General features: G+C 42.0%; 1 protein-coding gene across 6 annotated transcripts in view; it reads left to right on the top strand.

Moving 5' to 3' along the window:
- The first annotated feature begins 1,998 nt into the window (after nucleotides 1-1,998).
- DIP2A (disco interacting protein 2 homolog A) overlaps nucleotides 1,999-21,731 on the top strand; it is a 75,928-nt gene continuing 56,195 nt past the window's right edge. For 3 of the 6 annotated variants that reach the window (XM_064433740.1, XM_064433739.1, XM_064433737.1), the window contains exon 1: nucleotides 2,001-2,270. In XM_064433740.1, the coding sequence (XP_064289810.1) occupies nucleotides 2,174-2,270 (97 nt within the window). In that variant the 5' untranslated portion in view covers nucleotides 2,001-2,173. Of the gene's footprint in view, nucleotides 2,271-21,731 lie in introns of all 6 variants that reach the window. The other 3 variants (XR_010368975.1, XM_064433741.1, XM_064433738.1) reach the window with 2 other exon arrangements.

Below are 21,731 nucleotides of genomic sequence, written 5' to 3'. Positions count from 1 at the left end.
GCCTCTGTCTGGTATCTTGTGCTGTAGCTGCCTCCAGGAGATCAGCTCCAAATGTGTATGAACTTGCTGGTCAGGGAAGAGCCAAGAGGTGCTCTGGTGGTACACCCATTTCCAGTCACAATGTCACACTGCAAAATGAGAGATCCAAGTATCATGTTGAATAAGGCTTTTCTGTGATATTCCTATTTTTCTTTAGAAAAGGCATAGGAAGAATTAGAATACCAGAATATTTTAAACCTCTGGACATGTGAAATCTCTACTTTTGAAACAGTTGTGGTTTTTAACTTTGGAGCATGAGAGAAATCTCTTCTGGAGGCAGATTGTTCTGCTGCAGCCTATTAAAAGATTTTTCTCTACTGGGTATTGAGAATTATATAATAGCATTCATCTGAGATTGTTTTATTTCTTATTTAACTGCTTTTGTCTTGGTAAACTCATATTTATCTGTCAGGTAGATGACCATTTGGCTCTCTGGAAGAAAAAGTGGTAGAGATGGATCTTGGCACATGTACAGATTTATTACCCCCTGACAGCTATAGGAGAACCCTTGAACTGATGTGGCATAAATTTAAGAGAGCAGTGAACAAACAATACTTGATTTGGTGTAAAACCTTGGCAAAAGTAACTTAACTTGTCCAGAGTTCAAAATCAATTTGAACTAAGTTCAAGCTGGCTCAGTGACTGCATCATATTTCTTTCAAAAATCATATTCTAAGAGTCCTAACCAAGAAATCTGCACAGAAGATGAGGCCTTGAGAGGCTGCCTAGAACAGAGTTAAAGGAATAAAGCAGGTATTTATTAAAAGGCCTTCAAAGGATACACCTTGGGCACTACAAGAGCCTGGCCATGGCTACACCCAATATGGGTGACGGGTCACAGGTTTTTACACTTTTATAAGTTTTGGTCCATTTACATGTTGGAGTTAATTGTCCAATTACAGCTTCAGGTTATGAAGTCCCATTCTCTGAGATTGCTCCCCTCAGTTTGCTGTTATTTACACTTTTTGGGCCTGAAGCTGCAATGGTGCCCTTGGTTCTCAGGCTGCAAAAGGATTGTTTTGTGTGACTAAACTGTGAGGAGAACTTGCTAACACTTTGCATGAAGTTCAGAGTTATATACTAATGCAGTATGGAATCTGGAAAATATGAAAGCTAAAACTTATGGCATCAAAAGAATCCAACTCAGTAGGATCTGAGCTCCAGGTAATGTGTTCCCTGTGCCTACATCCCTGTCAGCTCCCCAATACCCACAGCCAGCTTTCTGGAGGGTAGTGGAAGCAGAAGCGTTTCTGCCTGGTGTAAGGGGTGACATTTTAAGCAGCATCGTTTTCCTAGTGCTGGTGTGGTGTGTCTATGCCCTCGGAAGAGCAGCCATACAGGACACACTCCTTGTGATGTGTTAACCTCAGTAATGTGAGTGTAGAGACATGGGAAGCCCCAACATGAACCCAATCATCCCGAACAGGAGTGGACAGAAAGCAGGTGTTTTGGACAGAAGCAGTTGTTGGCAGAAGACTACTCCCCAGCTTTCCCAATTTTCTAGTTCTGGGAAAGGTGCTGCTGGCAGGGTGGTTTGGGTGGTGAAGAGCTGAACAGGGAAAAGCTACTGCCTCAGCACAGCCTCCAACCCAAACACTTCCTGCTGCTCTCTGCTGCCCTTTGACACGTGCTTGGTTTTAAAAAAGACACTCTTACTAGATTTTTTTTCTCTTTTATGCAGTCCCAGGCACCACTTCATATCCAGGCTCTCACAGTGGAACTCCGTGCCATGAAATGTCCCTGCTCTGACCTGGGATACCCGGCGGGCCAGGCTGGGTCACAGTTCCTATTTTCCGTGGGGAGGGAAAGGGCAGTTTCGGTATTTACAGGAAAGGCGCCTCAGCCCAGCAGGTGCCAAGGCACCGAGAAGGGTGGGAAAGGGAAGGCAGCCCGGGCAGGGCAGCGGGCGGGCCGCGCTGAGGCCCCTCCCCAGCGCCGCGGCCCCGTCCCGGCCTGCGGGAGCGGCTGCGCGGGGCGGCGGGGCCGGCGCCACCTCCTCCCTGCCTCCCTGCCTGCCTGCCCGCCCGCCGGCCCGGGACCGCCGCTGCCCGCCCCCGGCCCGCCCCCGGCCCCACCTGCGGCAGCGCTGGGCGGTGGCTCCGCGGGGCCCGCTCGCTGCTCGCCCAGCCGCGCCATGGCGGCGGAGCGCGGGGGCTGCGCGCTGGAGGCCGTGCCGCTGCCGCCCGAGGTGCGCGAGAGCCTGGCCGAGCTGGAGCTGGAGCTGTCGGAGGGTGAGTGCGGCCGGCCCGGGGCGCGGCCGGGCTGCGGGGCCGGGCGCGGCAGGCAGGCCGCGGTGCCGCCGAGGGGCCCGGGCGCGGCGGCGGCTTCGCCCCCGGCGCAGCTCTGGGCGGGCCCGGGCTCCGCTCCTGCCGGAGCCCCCGGCCCGCAGCCGGGAGAGGGAGAGGGCGGCGGGCTCGGGCGGGCCTGCGGCTGCACCGCCCGCCCGCGGCCCCTGCGGCCGGCGCCTGCTGGAGGCCCCGCAGGAACTCCTCCAAACGGGCACGCAGTGTGCAGCTGGATACTCTGGAAGGACAGTTTTATTTTAGTTTCAATAGCTGTTCCTAGCTGTAGGTAAAACCTTAAATCTCTCTTCTATGTGTCTGTCGTTAATTTCCAACTTTTTTGTGCTTCACTGTGTATACAGTCAGGAAGGAATATGATGATGCTCGCTCCATTTTTATAGAATCACAGAATGGTTTGGGTTGGAATCTTAAAGCTCGTCCAGTTCATTCTCCTGCCATGGGCAAGGACACCTTCACTAGACCGGGTTGTTCCAAGCCCCATCCAACCTGGCCTTGGGAACTTCCAGGCATGGGGCAGCCACAGCTGCTCTGGGCAGCCTGTGCCAGGGCCTCAGCACCTCCCCAGGGAAGAATTTCTCCCCGGTATCCCATCTAACCCTGCTTTTTTGTCAGTGGGAAGCCATTCTCCCTTGTCCTGTCACTCCAGGCCCTTGTCCGAAGTCCCTCCAGTGTTCTTGGAGCCCTTCCAGGCACTGCAAGGGGTTCTAGGGTCTCCTTAGAGTTTTCTTTTCTCCCGGCTGAACACCCCCAGCTCTCCTTGCCTGTCTCCAGAGCAGAGGGGCTCCAGCCCTGTGCATTAATGGGCCCAGAGGTGACAAAAAGCAGTGCCAGGCACAGGGTCGCTGTGACCATTTGATGGATTTTCAGCCCCCAAAAGGCAGCATCCCTTCTTCGTCCACGTCGGTGTTTGGTGATAACAGCCCTGTGGGTGTCAGTCGTGGTATCTCTGTTAAAGAGCTGGGGAAGGATTTTTTGCATACTGATTCTCTGGCGTGGCCTGTCCTGCAGACATGCAGGTATAAGCGCTTGGCACAGCAGGGCACGCTGGGGTGGAGGTGACGGAGGCAGCATGTTCTGAGAGCAGTTGCATTTTCCCCAGTTACACTGTCAAGCTGCACCCTTGAACAGAAGAGCTAAAAACCCGTTAACACCATCTGTGCTTTGGGGATTAGGAGCATTCAGTGTGCTCCTCAGATGTCGCAGTTTTCACATCAGCAGGTTCAGGTGGGCATAACTGGGGCTAATTCACCTAAACGTGTGCTGCCTGATTCAGGTCAGGGTTTCAGAAGTTATTCACAGCTCTGCTGTCGTCATCTCCAGTGTGGAAGCTTTGGTGCAGAGGCAGGGGAAAAGTGTAGGATGGGTGACTGTTGTCCAAGGGTAACGTGTTGCTGCATGCCTGCTGGCACAGTCAGAAGCAGTGCCTGGCATGCCCTGTTGCATGTGCAAGATGAGTTCCTGCGTGTGAGCTGGGACCGTGTGCTCGTGGCCCTGCTGGCTGCAGTGGTTCTTCCTGTGTGCCTGCTGACACGTGCAGGGATATCCTGGGGCTGGCTCCTCTGCTGTGGAGTTCCTGTCTGTGTGTTTGTTTAACTGATAAAATGCATTTTTGTAGGGGGATCTGCAGTGTGTTAAACCTGTGAGAGGCCTGAAGTGATTGCACGCTGTCCCAGTGCTGTGGGGCTGATGTGGAATGTGTATTTCTGTGTAGCTGCTGGATTAATGGAGTGATTGGGTAAAGTGGTAATGTGAGCTTGAGTTTCTTGATCACTCTGAAGACTTATGAGCTTAGATGTAACCCCTTTTCTCTCTTTCCTAAACTGGAAAACATTTGCAAGTAGCTCTTCAACATCTGCTAATATGTTATGTGCTCGTGTCCTGCCATTGCTTGATGTTTGCATGGGCAGCTTTTAATAGAGCCCTCCTTCATTAATGCTCAGAACTTGCTTACTTGGAGAGGAAGGAATAGCAATCTGAGATTTCTTACACTGAATATGCCTCAGGTTACAGAAGGTCAGTACTTGGGCGGATGTTCCATCATCTGAGAGGAACTTTGAAGGGACAAAGAGAAAAGGAGAAATGTGAGAGCAAGTTCCTTTCTAGTTTGTCTGTGTACTTTGTTAATTGAAATATCTGCGTGTTGTGATAAGGCAGGAATGATGTCTGTTCTCTTTGATTACATTATTTTCACCTGTAAAAGGTGAAATATCATCAGGAAGATGATTAATCTCCTCCTTTGGTTTTGCTTCAGATGATCACAGCAAAAGTTGGGAAGAATGTTTGTGTTGAGGTATAGAGAAGAATGGGGACATGAGTACATTGGTACTTTATAAAGACAACTCAAAATCCTAAGTAGAGCATTCAGCTGTGAAGAATTTTGGATGGGGATGGAATGCCAGTTCATGCTACAGTTCCAGTCATATGCACTGTTAGGAATCCTTCAGCTTTACAAGATCCTAATCTCTTGCTTGCCATTGTTTGTATTCTTCGTGTGCTAGAAAAATAATAGTTCGGGATAAAAAGTGACTCTACTACTGTGTAAGCTGTGTTGCTTTCTTATATCAACACTAATTTATTTCTTGTTGAAAAAAATTTGTGAATCCTGTAAAGAAAACTAAGAGATCTGCCCACAACCTTTTGGGGAGATAAGAGCAGTTTTGAGACCATGCCTGGCACCTGAGCTGAGTTTCAGCTGCTGGATCTGTGGGCTAGACTTGCTTATCTTAAGACTCAAAGATGCTGCAGCTTTCTGATGTAATGGAAAGATGCAGAGCTCCCTAATCAGACTGGCAGGATCTGTGTCAGAGTAGGATCGGGATGCTGTGAAACTCCAGTACTTCAGGTGTTTATTAGTAACCATAAAATGCTGATGTTTGTGGGTTTGTTTGTTTGTTTTGGAGGTTTGGTGTTGTTTTCCCCTCTCTGAAAGAGAGCTAAGGTTATAAAAGTTCTTAAAAAAAATTATCTGCAGTGGAGATTCTGTAGGAAAGGCATTCATGTGCATTTTAAAGCCTGTACTTATTCTGTGATATTGCATCATATATATGTATATATTTTTATGTACCTAAATGTACTTGTACACCGCTTTGGAATTGGGTAGTTTTTTGCTTCTTCTGGGTTATCTGTGCAGGAAGAAGCTTCACTTGTTCCTTGATCATCTAAGGACAAGATATATAGAAGTATTCAAAGATAAAATTGTGTGATATGTTCATGTAGCAGCAAGGACCTGGTGTCAGCTTGTGCTGGCTTTGTCTTCTAGGACTGGTGGTAGTGGCAGTGTCCTCAGCCAGCAGTTCGGGGACTTACAAGAATATTTGACTATATTTGTTTATTTTCTTGCAAATTTTTGGTGCTTGTTGATGTCTGGATCCAGTTAGTCTGGGCCATTTGGATGCACAGCACTGGATATGTGTTCAGTAAAAATCAGATAAAAACTGCGGGAAGAAAAATACAGTTGTACCAACTTTGAGGTGGTGTTTGACCAATGTGTGAATGGTACAACGTTTTCTTGGTTTGAATTTCTGCAGCTTGAAACATTAAGTATATGGCTTTGGGTTTTCTTCTGTTTGCTATGAATTTGTAGTTTGGTCTTACTTTGGACTCGGTGATCTTGGAGGTCTTTTCCAACCCTAATGATTCCATGAACTAAGCTGAAGCTCCAGAGATTACCTACAGTAAAGAGGCTGAAGAGATTTTTTTGCTAGTTTAAATCTATTCTATTACTCCACCGATTGACAGATGGGAAACACTGTTCTCAGTGGCTTCTATCAAAGAGCCTGTAGGATTAGTTCAGAGATTAAAAAGTATTTCATGTACCTTACCATCTTAGTTATAACCTCAGTTATTTCTCAGTTGATTTGGGGAGGAGCATTTTCTGCTTCCTGCCACATTGCTCACAGGTTTCTTCTGAGCCTGGCTGAGCTTTAGTGGCAAAGGATGCAGTTTACATGGAGTGGTCAGTGGGCTGGTTGCTCTGGTTCCCCTTCAAGTGTTTACATCTGCCTAGACTGAAAGCTGACTCTCAATGTGATTTTTATTTCCCTTTTAAGAAAGGAAAAAATTGTGTGTATGACAAGGAAGCTTTCTCTGGGGTTTTATTATTTTGAGGATTTTTTTTGCAAGGGTTGTGGGTTTTTGGCATGTTTTGAGGTATTGTGGGTAATGGAAGAAGGTACCAGCTATGAAGTATTTCCTGAAATAAGTAAAGGTATTTAATGTCTGACATCTTTGGCTACTGCAAATATTCCAGCAATACTTCAGCAAATACTTTTTGTAGTTAGTTTGATTGGGCTTTTTGAAAAATTGATACAAGAATCCTTTTTTTTTTTGTCAGAACGCCTTTCTTATAAAACCTAAAGGTAGTGGTTAGACCTGAAAACTTTAGGTCCTTTTGTTACACCAACATGATTGATGTGGTATGAAATTTCTTTGTGTGAAATCAGGTGAGGAGGAGACACCCACAAACACTTGCACCTGGTTTTCTTGTGCTAAATCATGGTATTTGGGAGTTAAGTTTTTTCTGGTCTTAAAATGGTAGTTTTCTGTTATGGAAGTTTTGGAAATACTTGGAAATAAATATGATCTGAGGGTATCAGTGGGAGGAACTGTTGTGGATGGGGAGACAGATGGCAGTCTGCGAAACTTGACCTGCAGCACCTTTCTTAATTTCTGGGCTCTCCAACAGAAACTGTTAATTGTGTGATGGTACCTGGGGCTTGCCAAATGCCCATGAGGGCTGAGTGAGTTTTCAAAGCTTGTTCTCCCATGTTAACACCCGGCCCGGGTCTGGGCACCTGGCTGATGTCCTTCAGGCTCAGCCCCCCACACCCCAGCCAAAATCTCACATCCTTCCCAAGGCAAAGCCCCTCAGCCACAAGAGTGCAGCTTTCCCCCTTCTCCCTGGCTACATCTTTTGTCTCCCTTAAGTACAGGTCGTTCCCATCTCTTAGGCAGCAGATGGGAGATTATCCACGCTGATTTTTTTCCCATAGTGACATGTTACACCAAATTTAAACTTTTAAACTATGTGCATACATGCATTACCCCAACTATATACATGTATACATCTGGATTTAGGTATAGGCACAGTGTGACAGGCATTTCGCCCTAAAACAAGGTCCCCTTGAGGGATGCATCGTGTCTCTCCATCCTTTTGCACCACCAGGTGCTACCTGGTCCCTGAACAAAGACATCCCACAGATGGGTTTGTCTTTGCTTGAGGCAGAATTAATCCAGTTTTTTCCAGGATACCTCTCACGTGTACCACCAGAGCCTTATCTCGGTTGTTCACAAGGGTTCAGACTGGGCAGGTGCAGCTCAGTTAGTGGAGCCTCTGGTGTTATCTAGCCAGGTGCTAAATGCAGCTCCCAATTTGTGAAAGTCTCCCTGCCCAGTGCCTTCAAGGTGGTTTTAAGCAGTCTGTTGCACCTCTCAACTTTCCCAGCAGCTGGTGCATGGTAAGGAATATGGTACACCCACTGAATGCCATGTTCTTTAGCCCAGGTGTTCCTAAGGCTGTTCATGAAATTAATCCTGTTGTTGAACTCCGTTTTCATGGGGCTACCATGCCTCCAAAGGAATTGGTTTTCAAGGCCCAGGATGGTGTTCAGGCAGTGGTGTGAGGCACAGGGTAGGTCTCCAGCCATCCCATTATGGTTTTTTACCAGTATGACTGTGTAATGTTTGCCTTGGCGGGTTTGAGGCACTGTGATATAATTAATCTTATATTTGGACCATCACCCACCATACCACAGGGGTTTTACCTGCTTGATCTCAGCACACGTCTCACAGTTGTGGATAACCTTGGAGATACTGTCCATGGTTAAATCCACCCCTCGGTCTCATGCCCACTTATAGGTGGCATCTGTGCCCTATAAGAAGCCTGATGTCTCAGGGCCATCGAGCTAGGAGCAGCTCTGCCTTGTGTTGCCAGTCCAGCTCTGTCTGTGACACCTCTATTTTTGCAGCCTGATCTACCCGCTCATTGTTTTGGTGTTCCTCTTTAGCCCAACTCTTGGGGACATGGACATCCACGTGACAGACTTCCACAGGTAACTTCTCTACTGAGTGGCAATGTCTTGCCATTCTTCAGCAGCCCAGACTGGCTTTCCTCTATGCTGCCAGTTGGCCTTTTTCCCCCTTCCTCGAGCCAAAGCCATGTGCCAACCAAACCAGGCTAGGCTAGACCACATGGTGCTGCTTAGTGTGGCTTCTGTATTCAGCTCACAAAAACCAGGTTACCCAGGAACTGTTCTTCCTTTTTCACCCTTTCCCCTCGATGCCCTCAGGCTCACGTTGGGTGCCAAGAGTCCTCTAAACCTTTCTACGTGTGGAGGGTAAAATAAATCGACCCATTTTCTTTTTCTTGCCATGTCGATGTGCTGGATGATCAGAAGAGTTTTTTTTTTTTTATTCTCCCTTCTATTTTGGAAGGTAATAAGAAGCTGGTTAAGAGATTCTTGTTGAGTTGACCTGAAATGTTAGCAACCGTGTTAGAAAGCACTGTTGTAGCAGTGGAACAGTACTATTGGCAATGGTTTTCATCTGTAATGTGCCTTCCCTTTTGTTCTCATTCCCAGTCCCCCATCATACTCGTTTTCCATCGTTGTTACTCTGCTGTCCCTCCCTCCCCTGTTTTCTTTCCTGCTTTCTGGAACATGGGAGGATAAACAAGGTATCTTGTGTTAGCTGAGAGCATCCTTACACTTCTTACCTTTAGCTGTTTCTAATGAAACTATTTTATGAGCAGTGAGGACATCCAGTCTTGTTTTGTTGGCTCTGGCTTCCAGCTTAAGAAGGATGGTGATGCATTTAAAGGCTTGCAGGAAAAAGGACAAATGTACTATTCTATTACCTTTAGCACTGTGAGGAAACAGGAGATTCTGAACCAGGAAAACTGGGATTGCTAGGTCATCAACTTCCTTTCCCATCAAAGCAGAATTTCAAACTCAACCAGTTAGGTGGTTGGGGCTTTTATTGGTTGTCTTCTGTATTTCTGCTGTAGTTAACCAGTGTTTAAATTAATCTCTATATTGTGTTTGAGTAGAAGTCTTGTTACTCTTTTGTATGTTGCTTTGGCAGGGAAGGTTAAAACCTGGTGAGGAACAAAAGTATGATGACAACCTGTACATTAAGAAGATTAAAGGAAATACATTTTCTTCCAGGTGTTCTTGTGTATAAAAAAGCTTCCCTTAAAATTATATATGCACATTTATGAAGTAAATAGACCTTTATAAAATTAGCATTGAACACTATTCTGTTGTTCCCTGTCCTTCCCCTAAATGTAAATTAAGCTCTGCCAATCTTGAGATCATGAAGTGACTTTTTCTTTTCCATTTGCTAGTTGAAATGCTGTTGGGGAGATTTTTTTTTCTTTGGGTTAGTTTCTTGAAAGGAATAGACTATTCTTGTGAAATGTGATTTCATTGAGGATGAGCTATGGCATCTCTTGGACTAAAGAAGGTGCCTGCCTGATGATATTTCATACAACTGAGTTGCAGATGTATCACCCAGTTCTGTTACTGAAAGACAGACTTTAATATACCTGTATGCAAATGGAAGGGAAAACATATCAGTCTGTCTTGATTACATGACAGTGATTTGGTTGTTAAGAACCCTTGTATTTACCTTGGAATAAGTATCAAGGTATTTGACAGTTTCTTGGCACAAGGTTTGTAGCTCTCGAGGAAACATAAACTTGGTGCTTTTGCCTGAGTTTTCTTGATGTGATGATTGCAGACCCAAATTCAAAGATCATAGAATCATTTAGGCTGGGAAAGACCTCAGAGTTTGTGGAGTCCAGCTGTTACCCCGCCATGATGTGCAGTAAAATGGAGTGTATGATTTTCCTATGCAGAGGTCTCACAAAGTAGTTCTGCAATGCAGAATTCAGGGGACCAAGTTGAAATGTATGACTGAATAATTAAAGCCTCCAAATCGTCATCATATCCTTCTGTCACTTTCTCCTTGCTTTATTATGGCCTTTCTTCTTTCTTAAGGTTATGTTTCCCCAGCAGTGCTCCAGAGGACACAAAGATTTTAAGCTTCTGTGGATTTTTGTTGTTGTTTTCATCTGTGGAAGCTTGTGCCTTGTGGTTGGTGTCTGTGTTTACAATTCAGTGAAGAAATAAGCAGCTGGTACTCTTCTGTGTCTGTTGCTACCTTTTAAAGGTCAAGAACTTTCTTTTTAATTATCTCTGTGTACATCCCTTTAAGAACTTGAAGTGAATTCCAACACCTGGTGAATCCAGTTGGGCTTCATCCCTCAACTAGCAGAGAGTTTTTGTTCAGTGTTCTGCTGGGTGCCAGTGATGTCTGACAAAAATCTGCCTCTTGTAGGATTTGCTATTTATGGACACTGAAAAGATACTAATAGCTGGTGTTGTGATATTATGAAGATAGATGCAAAGAATCTTTTTTCTGGCTTTTTGTTATAATCCACAGTGGCTCGAATATTTTATTTTTTTTAATTTTTTCTTTTTCCTACTTACAGCCATATGGCTTCAGAGCTGGATTGGGTTGAGGGCAGAAGAATGAAAGAGGGTGCCAGTATTTCATCTTAGCTGCAACATGAGTCCATACCCAAAATAAACTTTTTCAGTGTCTGCCTGTATCTGTACTGCTGTTCCTTCAATCTGTTGTGGATCCAGCCTCAAATGAAACGTAGGACTTGCTGATTGTAGCAGCATTTTGTCCTAGAACTTGAAATATGAAAGCTCGCATAAATCATAATCAATATGTTTATGTCCCACGGATCTGGGATTCATCAGATAGAGGGAAAATACCAGCATTTTATCAAATAGTGTTTGAGAAGTTATTTGCTTATGCAGAAATGAAAACCTGTGTTGGGAGGTGGGTTGGATATAACTGGAGGGGCTTCAGCTCCATGTGCACCAGCTGCCTGTGTACTAAGATGGAATTCTGTCAAAGTCCCACATTATGAGATTTCTGCCTTACATTATAAGGAGTAAGAAATGTCAAGAAAGTGCCAGAATGTGTGGTTGCAAAGAAAGCATGTCAGACAGGCCATGCTGTGGAAGCACACAGTTTGGTGGGGTTAGGAAAAGGCATTGTGACCACAAAACATTTGTTGGCAATTATGTGTTTAACAAAATTACCAAAGCTTCTCATTCAGATGTTTCTGTATAATTTGTATTTGGTGAGACTTGCAAAGAGTATTCACTCTTTCCAGAGATGGCACCTCATTAAAGACTTTTTCCTTCATTCTTCTTTCAGAAACAATATTGGAAAAGAGCAAATTTAGGTGTGAGCATATTTTCTAATTTCTTTTTACCTACGTTCTCATTTGCTAAGTAAAACTCATTAAGAAACTTAAACTTTATAAACCAGTTAGTTGAGATTGTGTGGTACACGTTGTAGGAATTAAAATGGTTCTACTTGGGGATGCTCATTCTTGCTCTTCGCCTTTTTTCTACTGCCTCTGGGTTAGAGATCTGTGTAGTGAAATGCATGACCTTGAAACTTCTTAACAGTCAAGCAGATGACCCCAGAGCCCCTCCTGGCAGGAGCTTGAGGTCTTTTTCCCTGCCTTGGTGTAGTGCAAGCATGTCAAGAGCTTCACTCTGGAGGTCCTGCCAGTGTGACTCTGCAAAGCCTCAGTTGATTGCGTACACAGAAACAGCAGTGAGGTCAGGATTAGTTTGGCTGCTGTGGTTTTGTGTATTGTATTTTTGCCACGTGTTTGTCTGCCTTGAGCAGTTTGGGAAACTAGAGAAATAATATACTCTGTGGTGGTCAGATCCAGATCCGTGGCTGGACGGTTTGAGCAATACCACAGGAGTCAAGGCAATGGGTGCTGGTGTAACTGTGCTCACTTTCCATCTACAGCCTCCTTGTTAGAGAGGGTTTGGGTTACTTTTCATGAATAATTGAATAAACCAGTCTCTTTAAAAGCATTGCTTCTAGTCATCAACCAGTGTGATCGTGCTACAGATGAAGGAATGTGTTAAGGAAATGGGTATTTTTAAACAGGAAATTCTTCTGATTAACTTAGTGATTGAAACAAATTATATTTGTGATTCTAGACTTTTCACAGTTGTGAAGCCAAGATTAGATATATCAGCAACTTTTGCCTAATAAATGCAAAGTCGTAGTTTTCTTCATATTTGGGTTTTAGCAGATTTTGGCAGGGCTCTGATTTGAATTGATATCCACAGGACATCAATTTATCAGTGCCCAAGACTGACCATTAGCAGATGAGACTCTTCCTTCCTAGGAGAAGGTGATTCCACCTTCAGAATGTTTAGATTCTGCTGATTGTAAAAAGAACTTCAAGCGCTGGGAATATCTAGCACAGGGGCTGGGACAAAGATCTGCAAAAGGTATCACTATGGATATTGCCCTTTTCCCGTGAAATTGATTATTTTTTGATTTTTACCTCCTTGTTACTTACAATGTAAGTAACTTGTGGCACAGCTTAGACAAAACTATAAAAAACCTTCCTTGACACACATATTCTGTATTTGCTTGTAGCTGTGGCTTGATATTCTAATCTTAAATTACTGTTAAGATTATAAATCATAATTTAAGTTATAAAATGTCTGTGTATAAATCCTTGCACATGTTATTTTTATCCTAGTTATATGTGTGTTAAACTGTGAGATAGGTCTGTGTTGCAGAGCTGTAGCAGGGTAGTTGGGATGAGGTGATTACAGGCTGGTTTGAGACAGGAGAAGTAGCAGAATGCTTAGTGAAACCAGAAAATGGTAGGTAGTAGTAAGAAATAAATAGTCTTGCATTTTTATTTAAAATGGAAGCCATTTAAATTAGATTTGACAAATTCAGTATGTACTTACACAGCTGCTTCTTCTTCCTGGCAAGACCAGTGTTCCCTGGACTGCCTCCAGAGGGAAAAAAATTTAAAATAATTTTAAACATATAAAATTTGTGAATAGCTAATAAGTGATGACTTGTTCTTGTGATCATTGCATGTTTTCTGTGCCCTACAGCACCTCACTGCATCTTCTGTGGGCAAGCTCTTGCATCAAGGTTGCTTGTAGCATTTATTTGGGTTGTTCTCTTTCTGGGTTAGGGCCTTTTATACACTGTTGTGCTGCAAACAGGTAGATTTTTCCTCACTGTGGAATGAGCCTTTTCTTGGTTTTATGCACTTCTGTCCAAAATATTCAGCACTAATAACAACCCACGAGTTTTTTTTTTGAGGATTTTCCTTTCCTTAGTGAATATTTGTAAGTAGTAGAGTGAACTGATGGACACTTTGTGCTGAGCTTGGAGCTGGGCTCTGCAGGGCTTCAGTCACATGTTGGTGCAGCTGGTGCAGTTTGGGAAGCCCAATAAACTGACTCATGGCAAGAGGTAACCTTGCTGTGTTCAAACAAGCAATGTTTTGACACTGGAAAATAAAGAGAGATTCTGAATCGGTATGAGATAATTCCCTGGGGTGATTGAAGGGGACTGTGGGATAGATTGATGACTCACGCAGCACTGATGCTATCAAAATTGTGTTCATCACATGAAATAGGTTCTCAATGCCCTTTCATAAGAGAAGATATGAGCTGCAGAACTTGAGGACTTACTTTGTGGCCCTCATCAGTGGTGTCATATTTGGGAGGATGATTGCAGTGAAATTGTTACCTGATGTTGTGTGAAGAACCTTACCTAATTTTGGTCGAGAAGGACAGTATGACAGTTCACTTAATGTTGCTATTTTTTGTAATCAGTTGAAATGTCTTCAGCAAAACATGGTTCAGATTAATATTTAAATAGAGATTTTTCTATAAGCACAATGCTTTTAAATTGTGACCAGAGAAAGGCAACCTGCCCAACCCCATCCCCCCACCCAAACGCCAAAAAAAGCTTTGTGACATACTCCCTTCAGATGATAAACCTGGTGATCGTGTAGTAACTTCTGCAGCCTTGTCAGTTTGTAGACATTATTAGTAACTTCTTTATTAGCAGAGATTCTGAGCAGCAAGTCTTGACTGAGGGCTATTGAAAGTGAGGCATAAAGATAGAAATAAACATAGAATCTGTAATATGACAGAGGAATGTTGTGTTGATGTCTTTAACCTTCTCTTCATCTGGCAGTAGATGTTACTGGATCTTGACACAATGTTAATAACATTGCTGATTTCCAGCTGCTGCAGGAAGGGCCTTTACTGGTGGCTTTCATGGTGAATTAATTTTTATTTTTTTTTGCTCACAACAGAGAAAGTAACAAGATCCTAAAGAAAATCTGCATGCAGAGTTATTGACTTTGAAATTACTTTTTCTTTTTTTTTCTTTCCCAGCTGCACTGGCTTGGAGAATTTTTTTAGTGGTGTTGTATTAGCCTGACATTTGTAGAATTTCTTGAGATTTCATGAGAATTTCTTGATTTCAGTCTCATTCTTCTGGAAATGTCTTGGTTTGAAAGACAGGTGTCTGCTGAGGAAAGCAGGAACCTCCCTTGGAATGGAAAACACGATCCACCCCCTCCAAATTATTATAACTCTCTCCCCTACAAATACTGGGAGCACAAGAGAGAGCTAGGAGCTGCCCCAGCCCCCTTTTTTTCAGCCCAATTCTCGAGCTCTCTTGGAGAAACCCTCAGATTAGAGGAGTGCAGCCTTCTCCCCTGAGCTTGGCAACTTCTTCTGTCTCTCCTGAGTACCTGGTCATTATTGTCTCCTGACAACACAAGGGAGAGAAATCCCTAAGAGAAAGAAACAAAAGGAAACATCTAAACCCCAGCAGGGATCTTTCTAGAATCTTGGGGACAGCAAACTGTAGCAAGTATAAAAGCTTTCAAATTTTAAATGTTTAAAGCATCTTTAAGAATTTGGGAATTAAAGTTACTTTCTAAATGTATGAATAAATCAGTCAAGCTGCTGAAAGAGCACTTGAGCATCTAAGAGAAATATATAGGAATTTGAGATTATTATCCACTTGTGTCAGGTTTAGAGTGTTTTAAACTAATGGTTTATGGGTTAAGTCATATACAGTGGAAAAGTTGGCAGGATAATTAAGGAAAGCTAGAATAACATTGGTCCTAAGAGAAGCTAAACTTCTGGGGAAATGTCTCATTTCTGAAGCACTGGAGGATTTAGCCATGCAGCTGTAAAGAATATACAATCACTGGGATGCAGTGGTTTTCTCTAGACCATGGTGCATCCTAAAAAGACATTTATAAAAATCAGAAAAGCTCTGCAGTTTGGAGGTATTGGAAAGTCTAAAATTGCAGAATTTTGGCTGGAAAATTTTGGCTGTTAATAATGGCATACCAGACAGGTTTTTTGGGAAAGCAGTTGCATTTCTGAAAGGAAAATTTAGTTCAAATACATTCAGGGGTGTGCGTGTGTGTATATATGTGTGTGTATATATAAATATATATAAATTGATGGGTTTAGAGCTCTCTTACCAGACATCTAGAGAGTCTTAATTTTTCCAGGAATAAAAATGCTCATTAATTAATAAAAGTCATGGTAGAGAAGTGATTTCTTTTTTCTTGTTCTTAATCAAGACTGAGGAGAGAGAAGACTGAGGAACTTCAGAAACCAAGTCTAGATGAATAGGTAGAGCATTTGTACAGGTCCACATGAGCAGCTTCTACATATTAGATTAACAGGAATTTAATTGTTTCAAAATTCACAGCTGTTTATGAAATGCAGCAAGGCCATTAAAGTGTCTGACCATCAGTTAAAATGAAGGGACTGATTTGAGCTATTTGAAATCCTGAACTCTGAGTGTCTGCATGATCTGTGTTAGCAATGTGGGGAGTTCTTTATGCCAGCCTAAAGTAATGTAGATGCCTAAACAAGAACTGCTTTGTCTCAGGAATGTTTAAACCAATTATTCAAACAATTTAAACATGATGTAGGTGTCAATTTTAAAAATGCTGGTATATTCTACTTATCACAGACATTGTCTAAGTTTTGGTAATTGAAACAGCCACTTCTGTAAGAGATGGAAAAAGCAAGCAGTAATCCCTTGAAACTCACAGCTTTGCTGAAGTGGCTCTGGCCACTTTACTCTTTAATTAATTTTTTAATAATAAATAATAAACCACTGCAGTTTAGTGTGCTGCTTTTTAACACCACCTTTCCATTGTCTGAGAAAGTGCTTCTGTAGCAGAGCATTTGGAAGGATAATGTCAGTGGTGCTGGGGCTTTTGGAGACAAGTGTCAAAACCTGTTGCTTTGAACTCAGTTTCATTGCTAGTGAGCTTTTTGTGTGGAGACTTATACTCTATTGCCTCAGTTTAAATCAGGAGACTGAGTAAAAACCAACTTAACAGTAGTTAGCTTGATTCTGCATGTGTCTTGAAACTTTTTTAATGCACTCTTATACAGGGTGAAAGCAGATCCTGTGAATGTACTGTCTTCCATGTGAACAGTAGCGTTTCTTCTTGGGTTTGGATTTTTTGGTTGGTTGTTTTGGGTTTTGGGGTTTGTTTTTTTTTGCTTCCTTTGATTTTCAGGTCCTTGGGTGTCCTGCTTTCTGTCCTGCATCCAGTCCCAAGCATCCAAGAGGTTGTTGCTGCTTTACCAGGTTTCAACACCAGCAAGAGGTGCTGCTGGTGACCTTGGAGGAGATTTGAATGAATCCACACTCAGACTAGATCTGAATTTAGGATTAGGTGACTTTTCGTACTGTGACATGTCTGAATAAGACTGTTTTGAGTATAAACAAGGATGGATTTTCTGGTTTAGGATGAAAAAGTTGAAGCAGGTGATGACTTCTTCCCAAGTACCGCCAATCTGTGCCTTCATCCATGACCTTCCTGTTCATGAGCTCCTGCATTCTGAAGCTTTTTGTATCTTGGAAAAAGAATTTAGAAACAAAACAGATACCTATTCAATACTCTGTTTATTGAACAATGTCTCTTCAGTGCCCTGGATGAGTCACAGGTCTTGTTGAAAAATAAATAAATAAATGCAGTCATGTAGATTTTCCCAGTACTTGCACGCAAGTGTGTTTGTTGGATTGAATGGAGAAGCTTAAATCTGATATTTTTGTGCTCCAGTATTTGTCTTTGTAAGAGTAATAGTTTGTCTGAGCTTGCATTCTGGGCACTCAGTGTGGTGTGTTAGTACTGGGTAGCACTCCATTGGTGGTTTTTTTGTACTGGGCTTCACTGTTAAGGCATCAAATAAGTGACCTTTTCTAAGTTCATAGATGAATATTGTTTTAAGGGAATTGCTTGCAATCTTTTTATTTTAATAAAGAGATTCCAAGTGATTAGATGATTTGTAGTTACTTAATAGTGCTCAGTGTTAAGGAGCTGTGGTGGTAAAAGCTGCTTATAATGGAAGAGCTCAAGGAGCTGCACCCCAAACTTAAGGTGAGCCCTCAATGAATCTCTATGGACATAGAGATATCACATGTAAGAGAAAGAATAAGAAAACATAAAGTGAGTTGCATGTCTGACATTCATGGTTGTTCTAGTACAGATTTTCTGAATAATTTTTCTGTCTCCTGTCTGTTTACCAGACTCAAAAAATAAGGAATTGGCCACCAGAAAACCAGAGGCGTAATTTGGCAGGAAATAGATGAGCATATCCTAGGACAGAAGGAGGTCAGTCTGTGTGAATAGGGAAGACTTGAGAAAAGAGCTTTTTGCATGGACCAAAATCTTCTGTGAATAATTCCCCGTGGGGGAATCCTGGAACAAAATAGAGGTATTGGACTTAGTGATGTGATACTAGGAAGCTGGAAAGGTAAGAAGTGAATTGAATGAATGAATTGAAAAGCAGTTTAATGATGACCTTAAAAAGGGAATTATAAATTAGATTAATTATATCATCATAATTGTAAATTATAATAATTTGATAATACTGTGGGTATTAGAATGCTCATTATATAATAACTATAAATTATAATTAATCACCCAGTTTAGTGTAAGGTGTGCCTGACCATAGAAGGTTATTGAAACGAGATGAGCCTTAAGGTCCTTTCTATCCAAACCATTCACTGATTCTATAAATGTGATCACCTCCCAAATGGCAGCATTTTTAGAGTTCTCAGGTGTGGTCCAGTTAAAGGCGCTTTATGTTTCTCATTCAATTGACAGTCAAATACTTTTTATCTTACAGTAGGATTAATAAAGGTAAATAACCAAGTAGCTTGGCAAAGCATTCCGAGGCAATGCCATCAAATACATGGATACAGGATAAAAAGATGCAGCATAGAATCCATATCCATATGCATATTTTGGCAAACAGCAATTGCAAAGATTAGGCAGGTGTTCATGAAAGAATAAGTGACTTAAAGTACTGCCAACCTGTCTCTTCCAGATAATCATTAATGTTGGTAAGGATATGTTACTGCAAAAGAGAATTTTTCAGGCCTTTGGTTATGGGTATCACTGCATGGGACGTTCTGGAAACATGTTTGGTATGTACTGGAGTTGATTCATGTTTTCTCCCTAACGTGCTTTGTTCTTCAGCAGACAATTTTAAAATGATCCTTGTGTTCAGTACTTTATTGTGATAAAGATGCATTTCACAAATAAGGTTTTAACAAACCTTAACTCATAGAAAACTCTGCTGCTGAGCCCCTGCCTTGGCAGCAGCCTGGGATGAGCATGTTACATTCAACCTCAAACAGGTGCTGGCTGGGGGCATGAGCATCTGAGACTGCAGACACCAAACCTGGCTTTCCTTTGGCTCTTTTTAGCAGATAAACAAGGAAAAAGGTGCAGTTGGCAGAAACCACAGAATCATTGAATGGGCCAGGTTGGAAAGGACCACAGTGGGTCATCTGGTCCAACCTCCCTGCTCAACATTTTGTTGCCAATGTTTGGTTCATGCTGTTCAGGGAGAGCTCCATTTCACATCAGAAAATACACTTAATGAGTAGTATTGCAACTGGAAATAAATTGTAAATAAGTTTAACCACCACCACAGGGACCCATGCTGGGGCTTCCCAAATGTGCAAGCACTGAACTGTTCTGGTCCTAATAGGGATTGATGGATTTTTTTTCCTGCCATGAGAGGATGTCTGTGTGCACCAGCTGGCTTGCTTTGCTGCCTCCTCCTGTGAATAATTCAGCTGGTTTCTTTTTTTTTTTTTTTTTAGTTCAGTTTTTCATTCTGTAGTTCAGCCAGAATCTCTGAATCATTCATCTGATTCTTTGTGTTCATGTCAGATGATTTATGTGCACCCAATATAACAGTGAGGTCTTATTTCTTAGTAGAATTATATTGTATTATGTATTTTGTGTAGCTTTAACATGAATACTGATGAAATTTGGTTTTTTAAAATATGCCAATGTTTTATTTTAAGAAGTTGAAGTGTCTGCATTCACCATAAAATTTTGCCCAGTAGCCGCCCCCCTCACCTGTTATTTCAAGATTAACTGTAAATCTTTTCTCTAAAAGCATGGTTTTACAGTGCATGTGAGGACTTATTAATGCTATGTCAGTAAACTAACCAAATCTGAAACCAAGACCTAGAAATCCATTGAAAAATTTTCAGCTTACAAACTGAAATAAGTTGGGTATGGAGTAGACATTGTAGGTTACACACCTTCTCATTGTATGTTTTTAACATACTTGCTGAATTTTGAGTGTTGTGCTGCTGTTGGAGTGTTTTGGAGTTTGCTGGTGGGTTTTTAAATTATTTTCATGGTCTCATAAATGAGTTGGATATTTCCATGGTCATGGATTTTTGAATCAGTTTGCTTCAGTCTTTAGTGTGGTGCATCATGCCTAAATGGCACCTTTGCTGTAATCTTTGTGATTGCTACCAAAGTTTAAATATGATCTTTTTGCAATTAGTAAGTACGAAATGCTTTCTTTTCCTGTAAAATGGTTGATGGGTTTAACTTCTTGCATGTTAGTGGAGGGAGGAAAAAAAATAATCAATGTTCCTGATACCCAAAAACACACCATAAAAATAAGGTTTCATACAAGTTTAATAGTCTGAAGTATCTTCATTGTGTTAATTAATCACTATGCTTTATATAATGAGTCTATGAAGGATGTGAAAGGAAAATAAACTGTTTTAGAAAGGCTTTTGTTTGATTCCTCCATGCCTGGTTGTTTCTAGATTTGCATCTTCAGGCAAATCTAGAGGCAGTTTTCATGGAATTTTTGGGAGAGACCATAGAATGACTTGGTTCAGATAATTATTTCTGGCCTCATTCATTATAATAATTGGTTACTACATGTCAGACAGTTATTCTACTTTGGTATTTTATCCTTGATACAGCTAGGAAATGACAAACAGAAACTCTGAATGTTTTCATTAATATAGTACACTGAGATTTTGATTGTTTTGAAATAGCATTTCCATGATGGGGAGCCCATTGCATCTATACAGCATTCTTTCTAAAGCCTTTCACTTTGGAATCTTACCAAAATAACTGGTCAGAGTTATTCAGAAGTAAACATCAAGCCCTAATTTTTGGCTTGAAGCTTAAAGATCCTGTCCATTGATCTGCCTGACCACTCCTAGTCTGTTTTTTCCCAACTTCTTTTGTGGGCTTTTGTGAAGCAGACAGTACATTCCCTATGGGCCAGAGGATTCCCATTCCTTCCTCCCCATGTGTGCAGCTTTCCTCAGCCTTTTGAAGGGGCTGGCAGTGTTACTGATCTCCATCCTGATGAGAACTGGACGTGGTACCTGGTGTGATAGATGTTGTTCACCCACAGGTGTACGTATAGCTGGCATCTGTCAGTCTGTCTGTGTTCTGCAGGGAGCTCCAACAGCAAGGAAGGGAACGGGCAGAGTTGGAGCTTTTCCTGTCTCCCTGTGGACCAAGCTTAAGGATTTACTGCAGCAGGGGAAGATCAATTCATTAATTTGGCTTAACTGAGCCTAGAAACTGCTGCTAAGGCTGCTTTTATGATCTGGTTATTTAACCTTCTTGTGCGCTGTCAGATGCTGACTCCTGGCAGATGAAGCAATAAGTGTTTAAGCCAGGCAGTTTTAGAGTTTAAAAGGAGCAGCTCTCTCTTCTCCCTGGGTACACACACACTTCACAAGTATGGGTTGTATGGAACAGAATAACCTGGAATGCACTGACTTTGCACATCTGCTCTGAACTGCAGGATTCACCCACCCTTGGCTTTTTAAAGGTGTAAAATATGAGTGGTGCCCTTGTCCTGCAACTGCTTTCAAACTCCAGGGTGAAAAGATGATATGTAAATGTATTAGAGTAGAATTTTCTTATTCTAATTTCAAATTTTCTAATTCTGAATGTTACTTTGGATTGCTTTGTCAATTGCAAAATTCCTAAGGGCTTGATCAAACTAAATTTCTTTGTTTTGACAATTCCTTCTATAATTTATTAGGCAAATAATGATATTGTAAAATATAGTCTCACTATGTAATTGTCAACAGAGTGGAATACCAAATCTTTGCTATTAACATATTGGTCAAATTAAGATACATGTAATTAGCTAGTCAGTATTTGCCTAGTGTCTA

Source organism: Passer domesticus, chromosome 10 (genome assembly GCF_036417665.1).
Source record: "Passer domesticus isolate bPasDom1 chromosome 10, bPasDom1.hap1, whole genome shotgun sequence".
Classification (NCBI taxonomy): domain Eukaryota; kingdom Metazoa; phylum Chordata; class Aves; order Passeriformes; family Passeridae; genus Passer; species Passer domesticus.
This window is presented reverse-complemented; position numbering and strand designations above follow the sequence as displayed.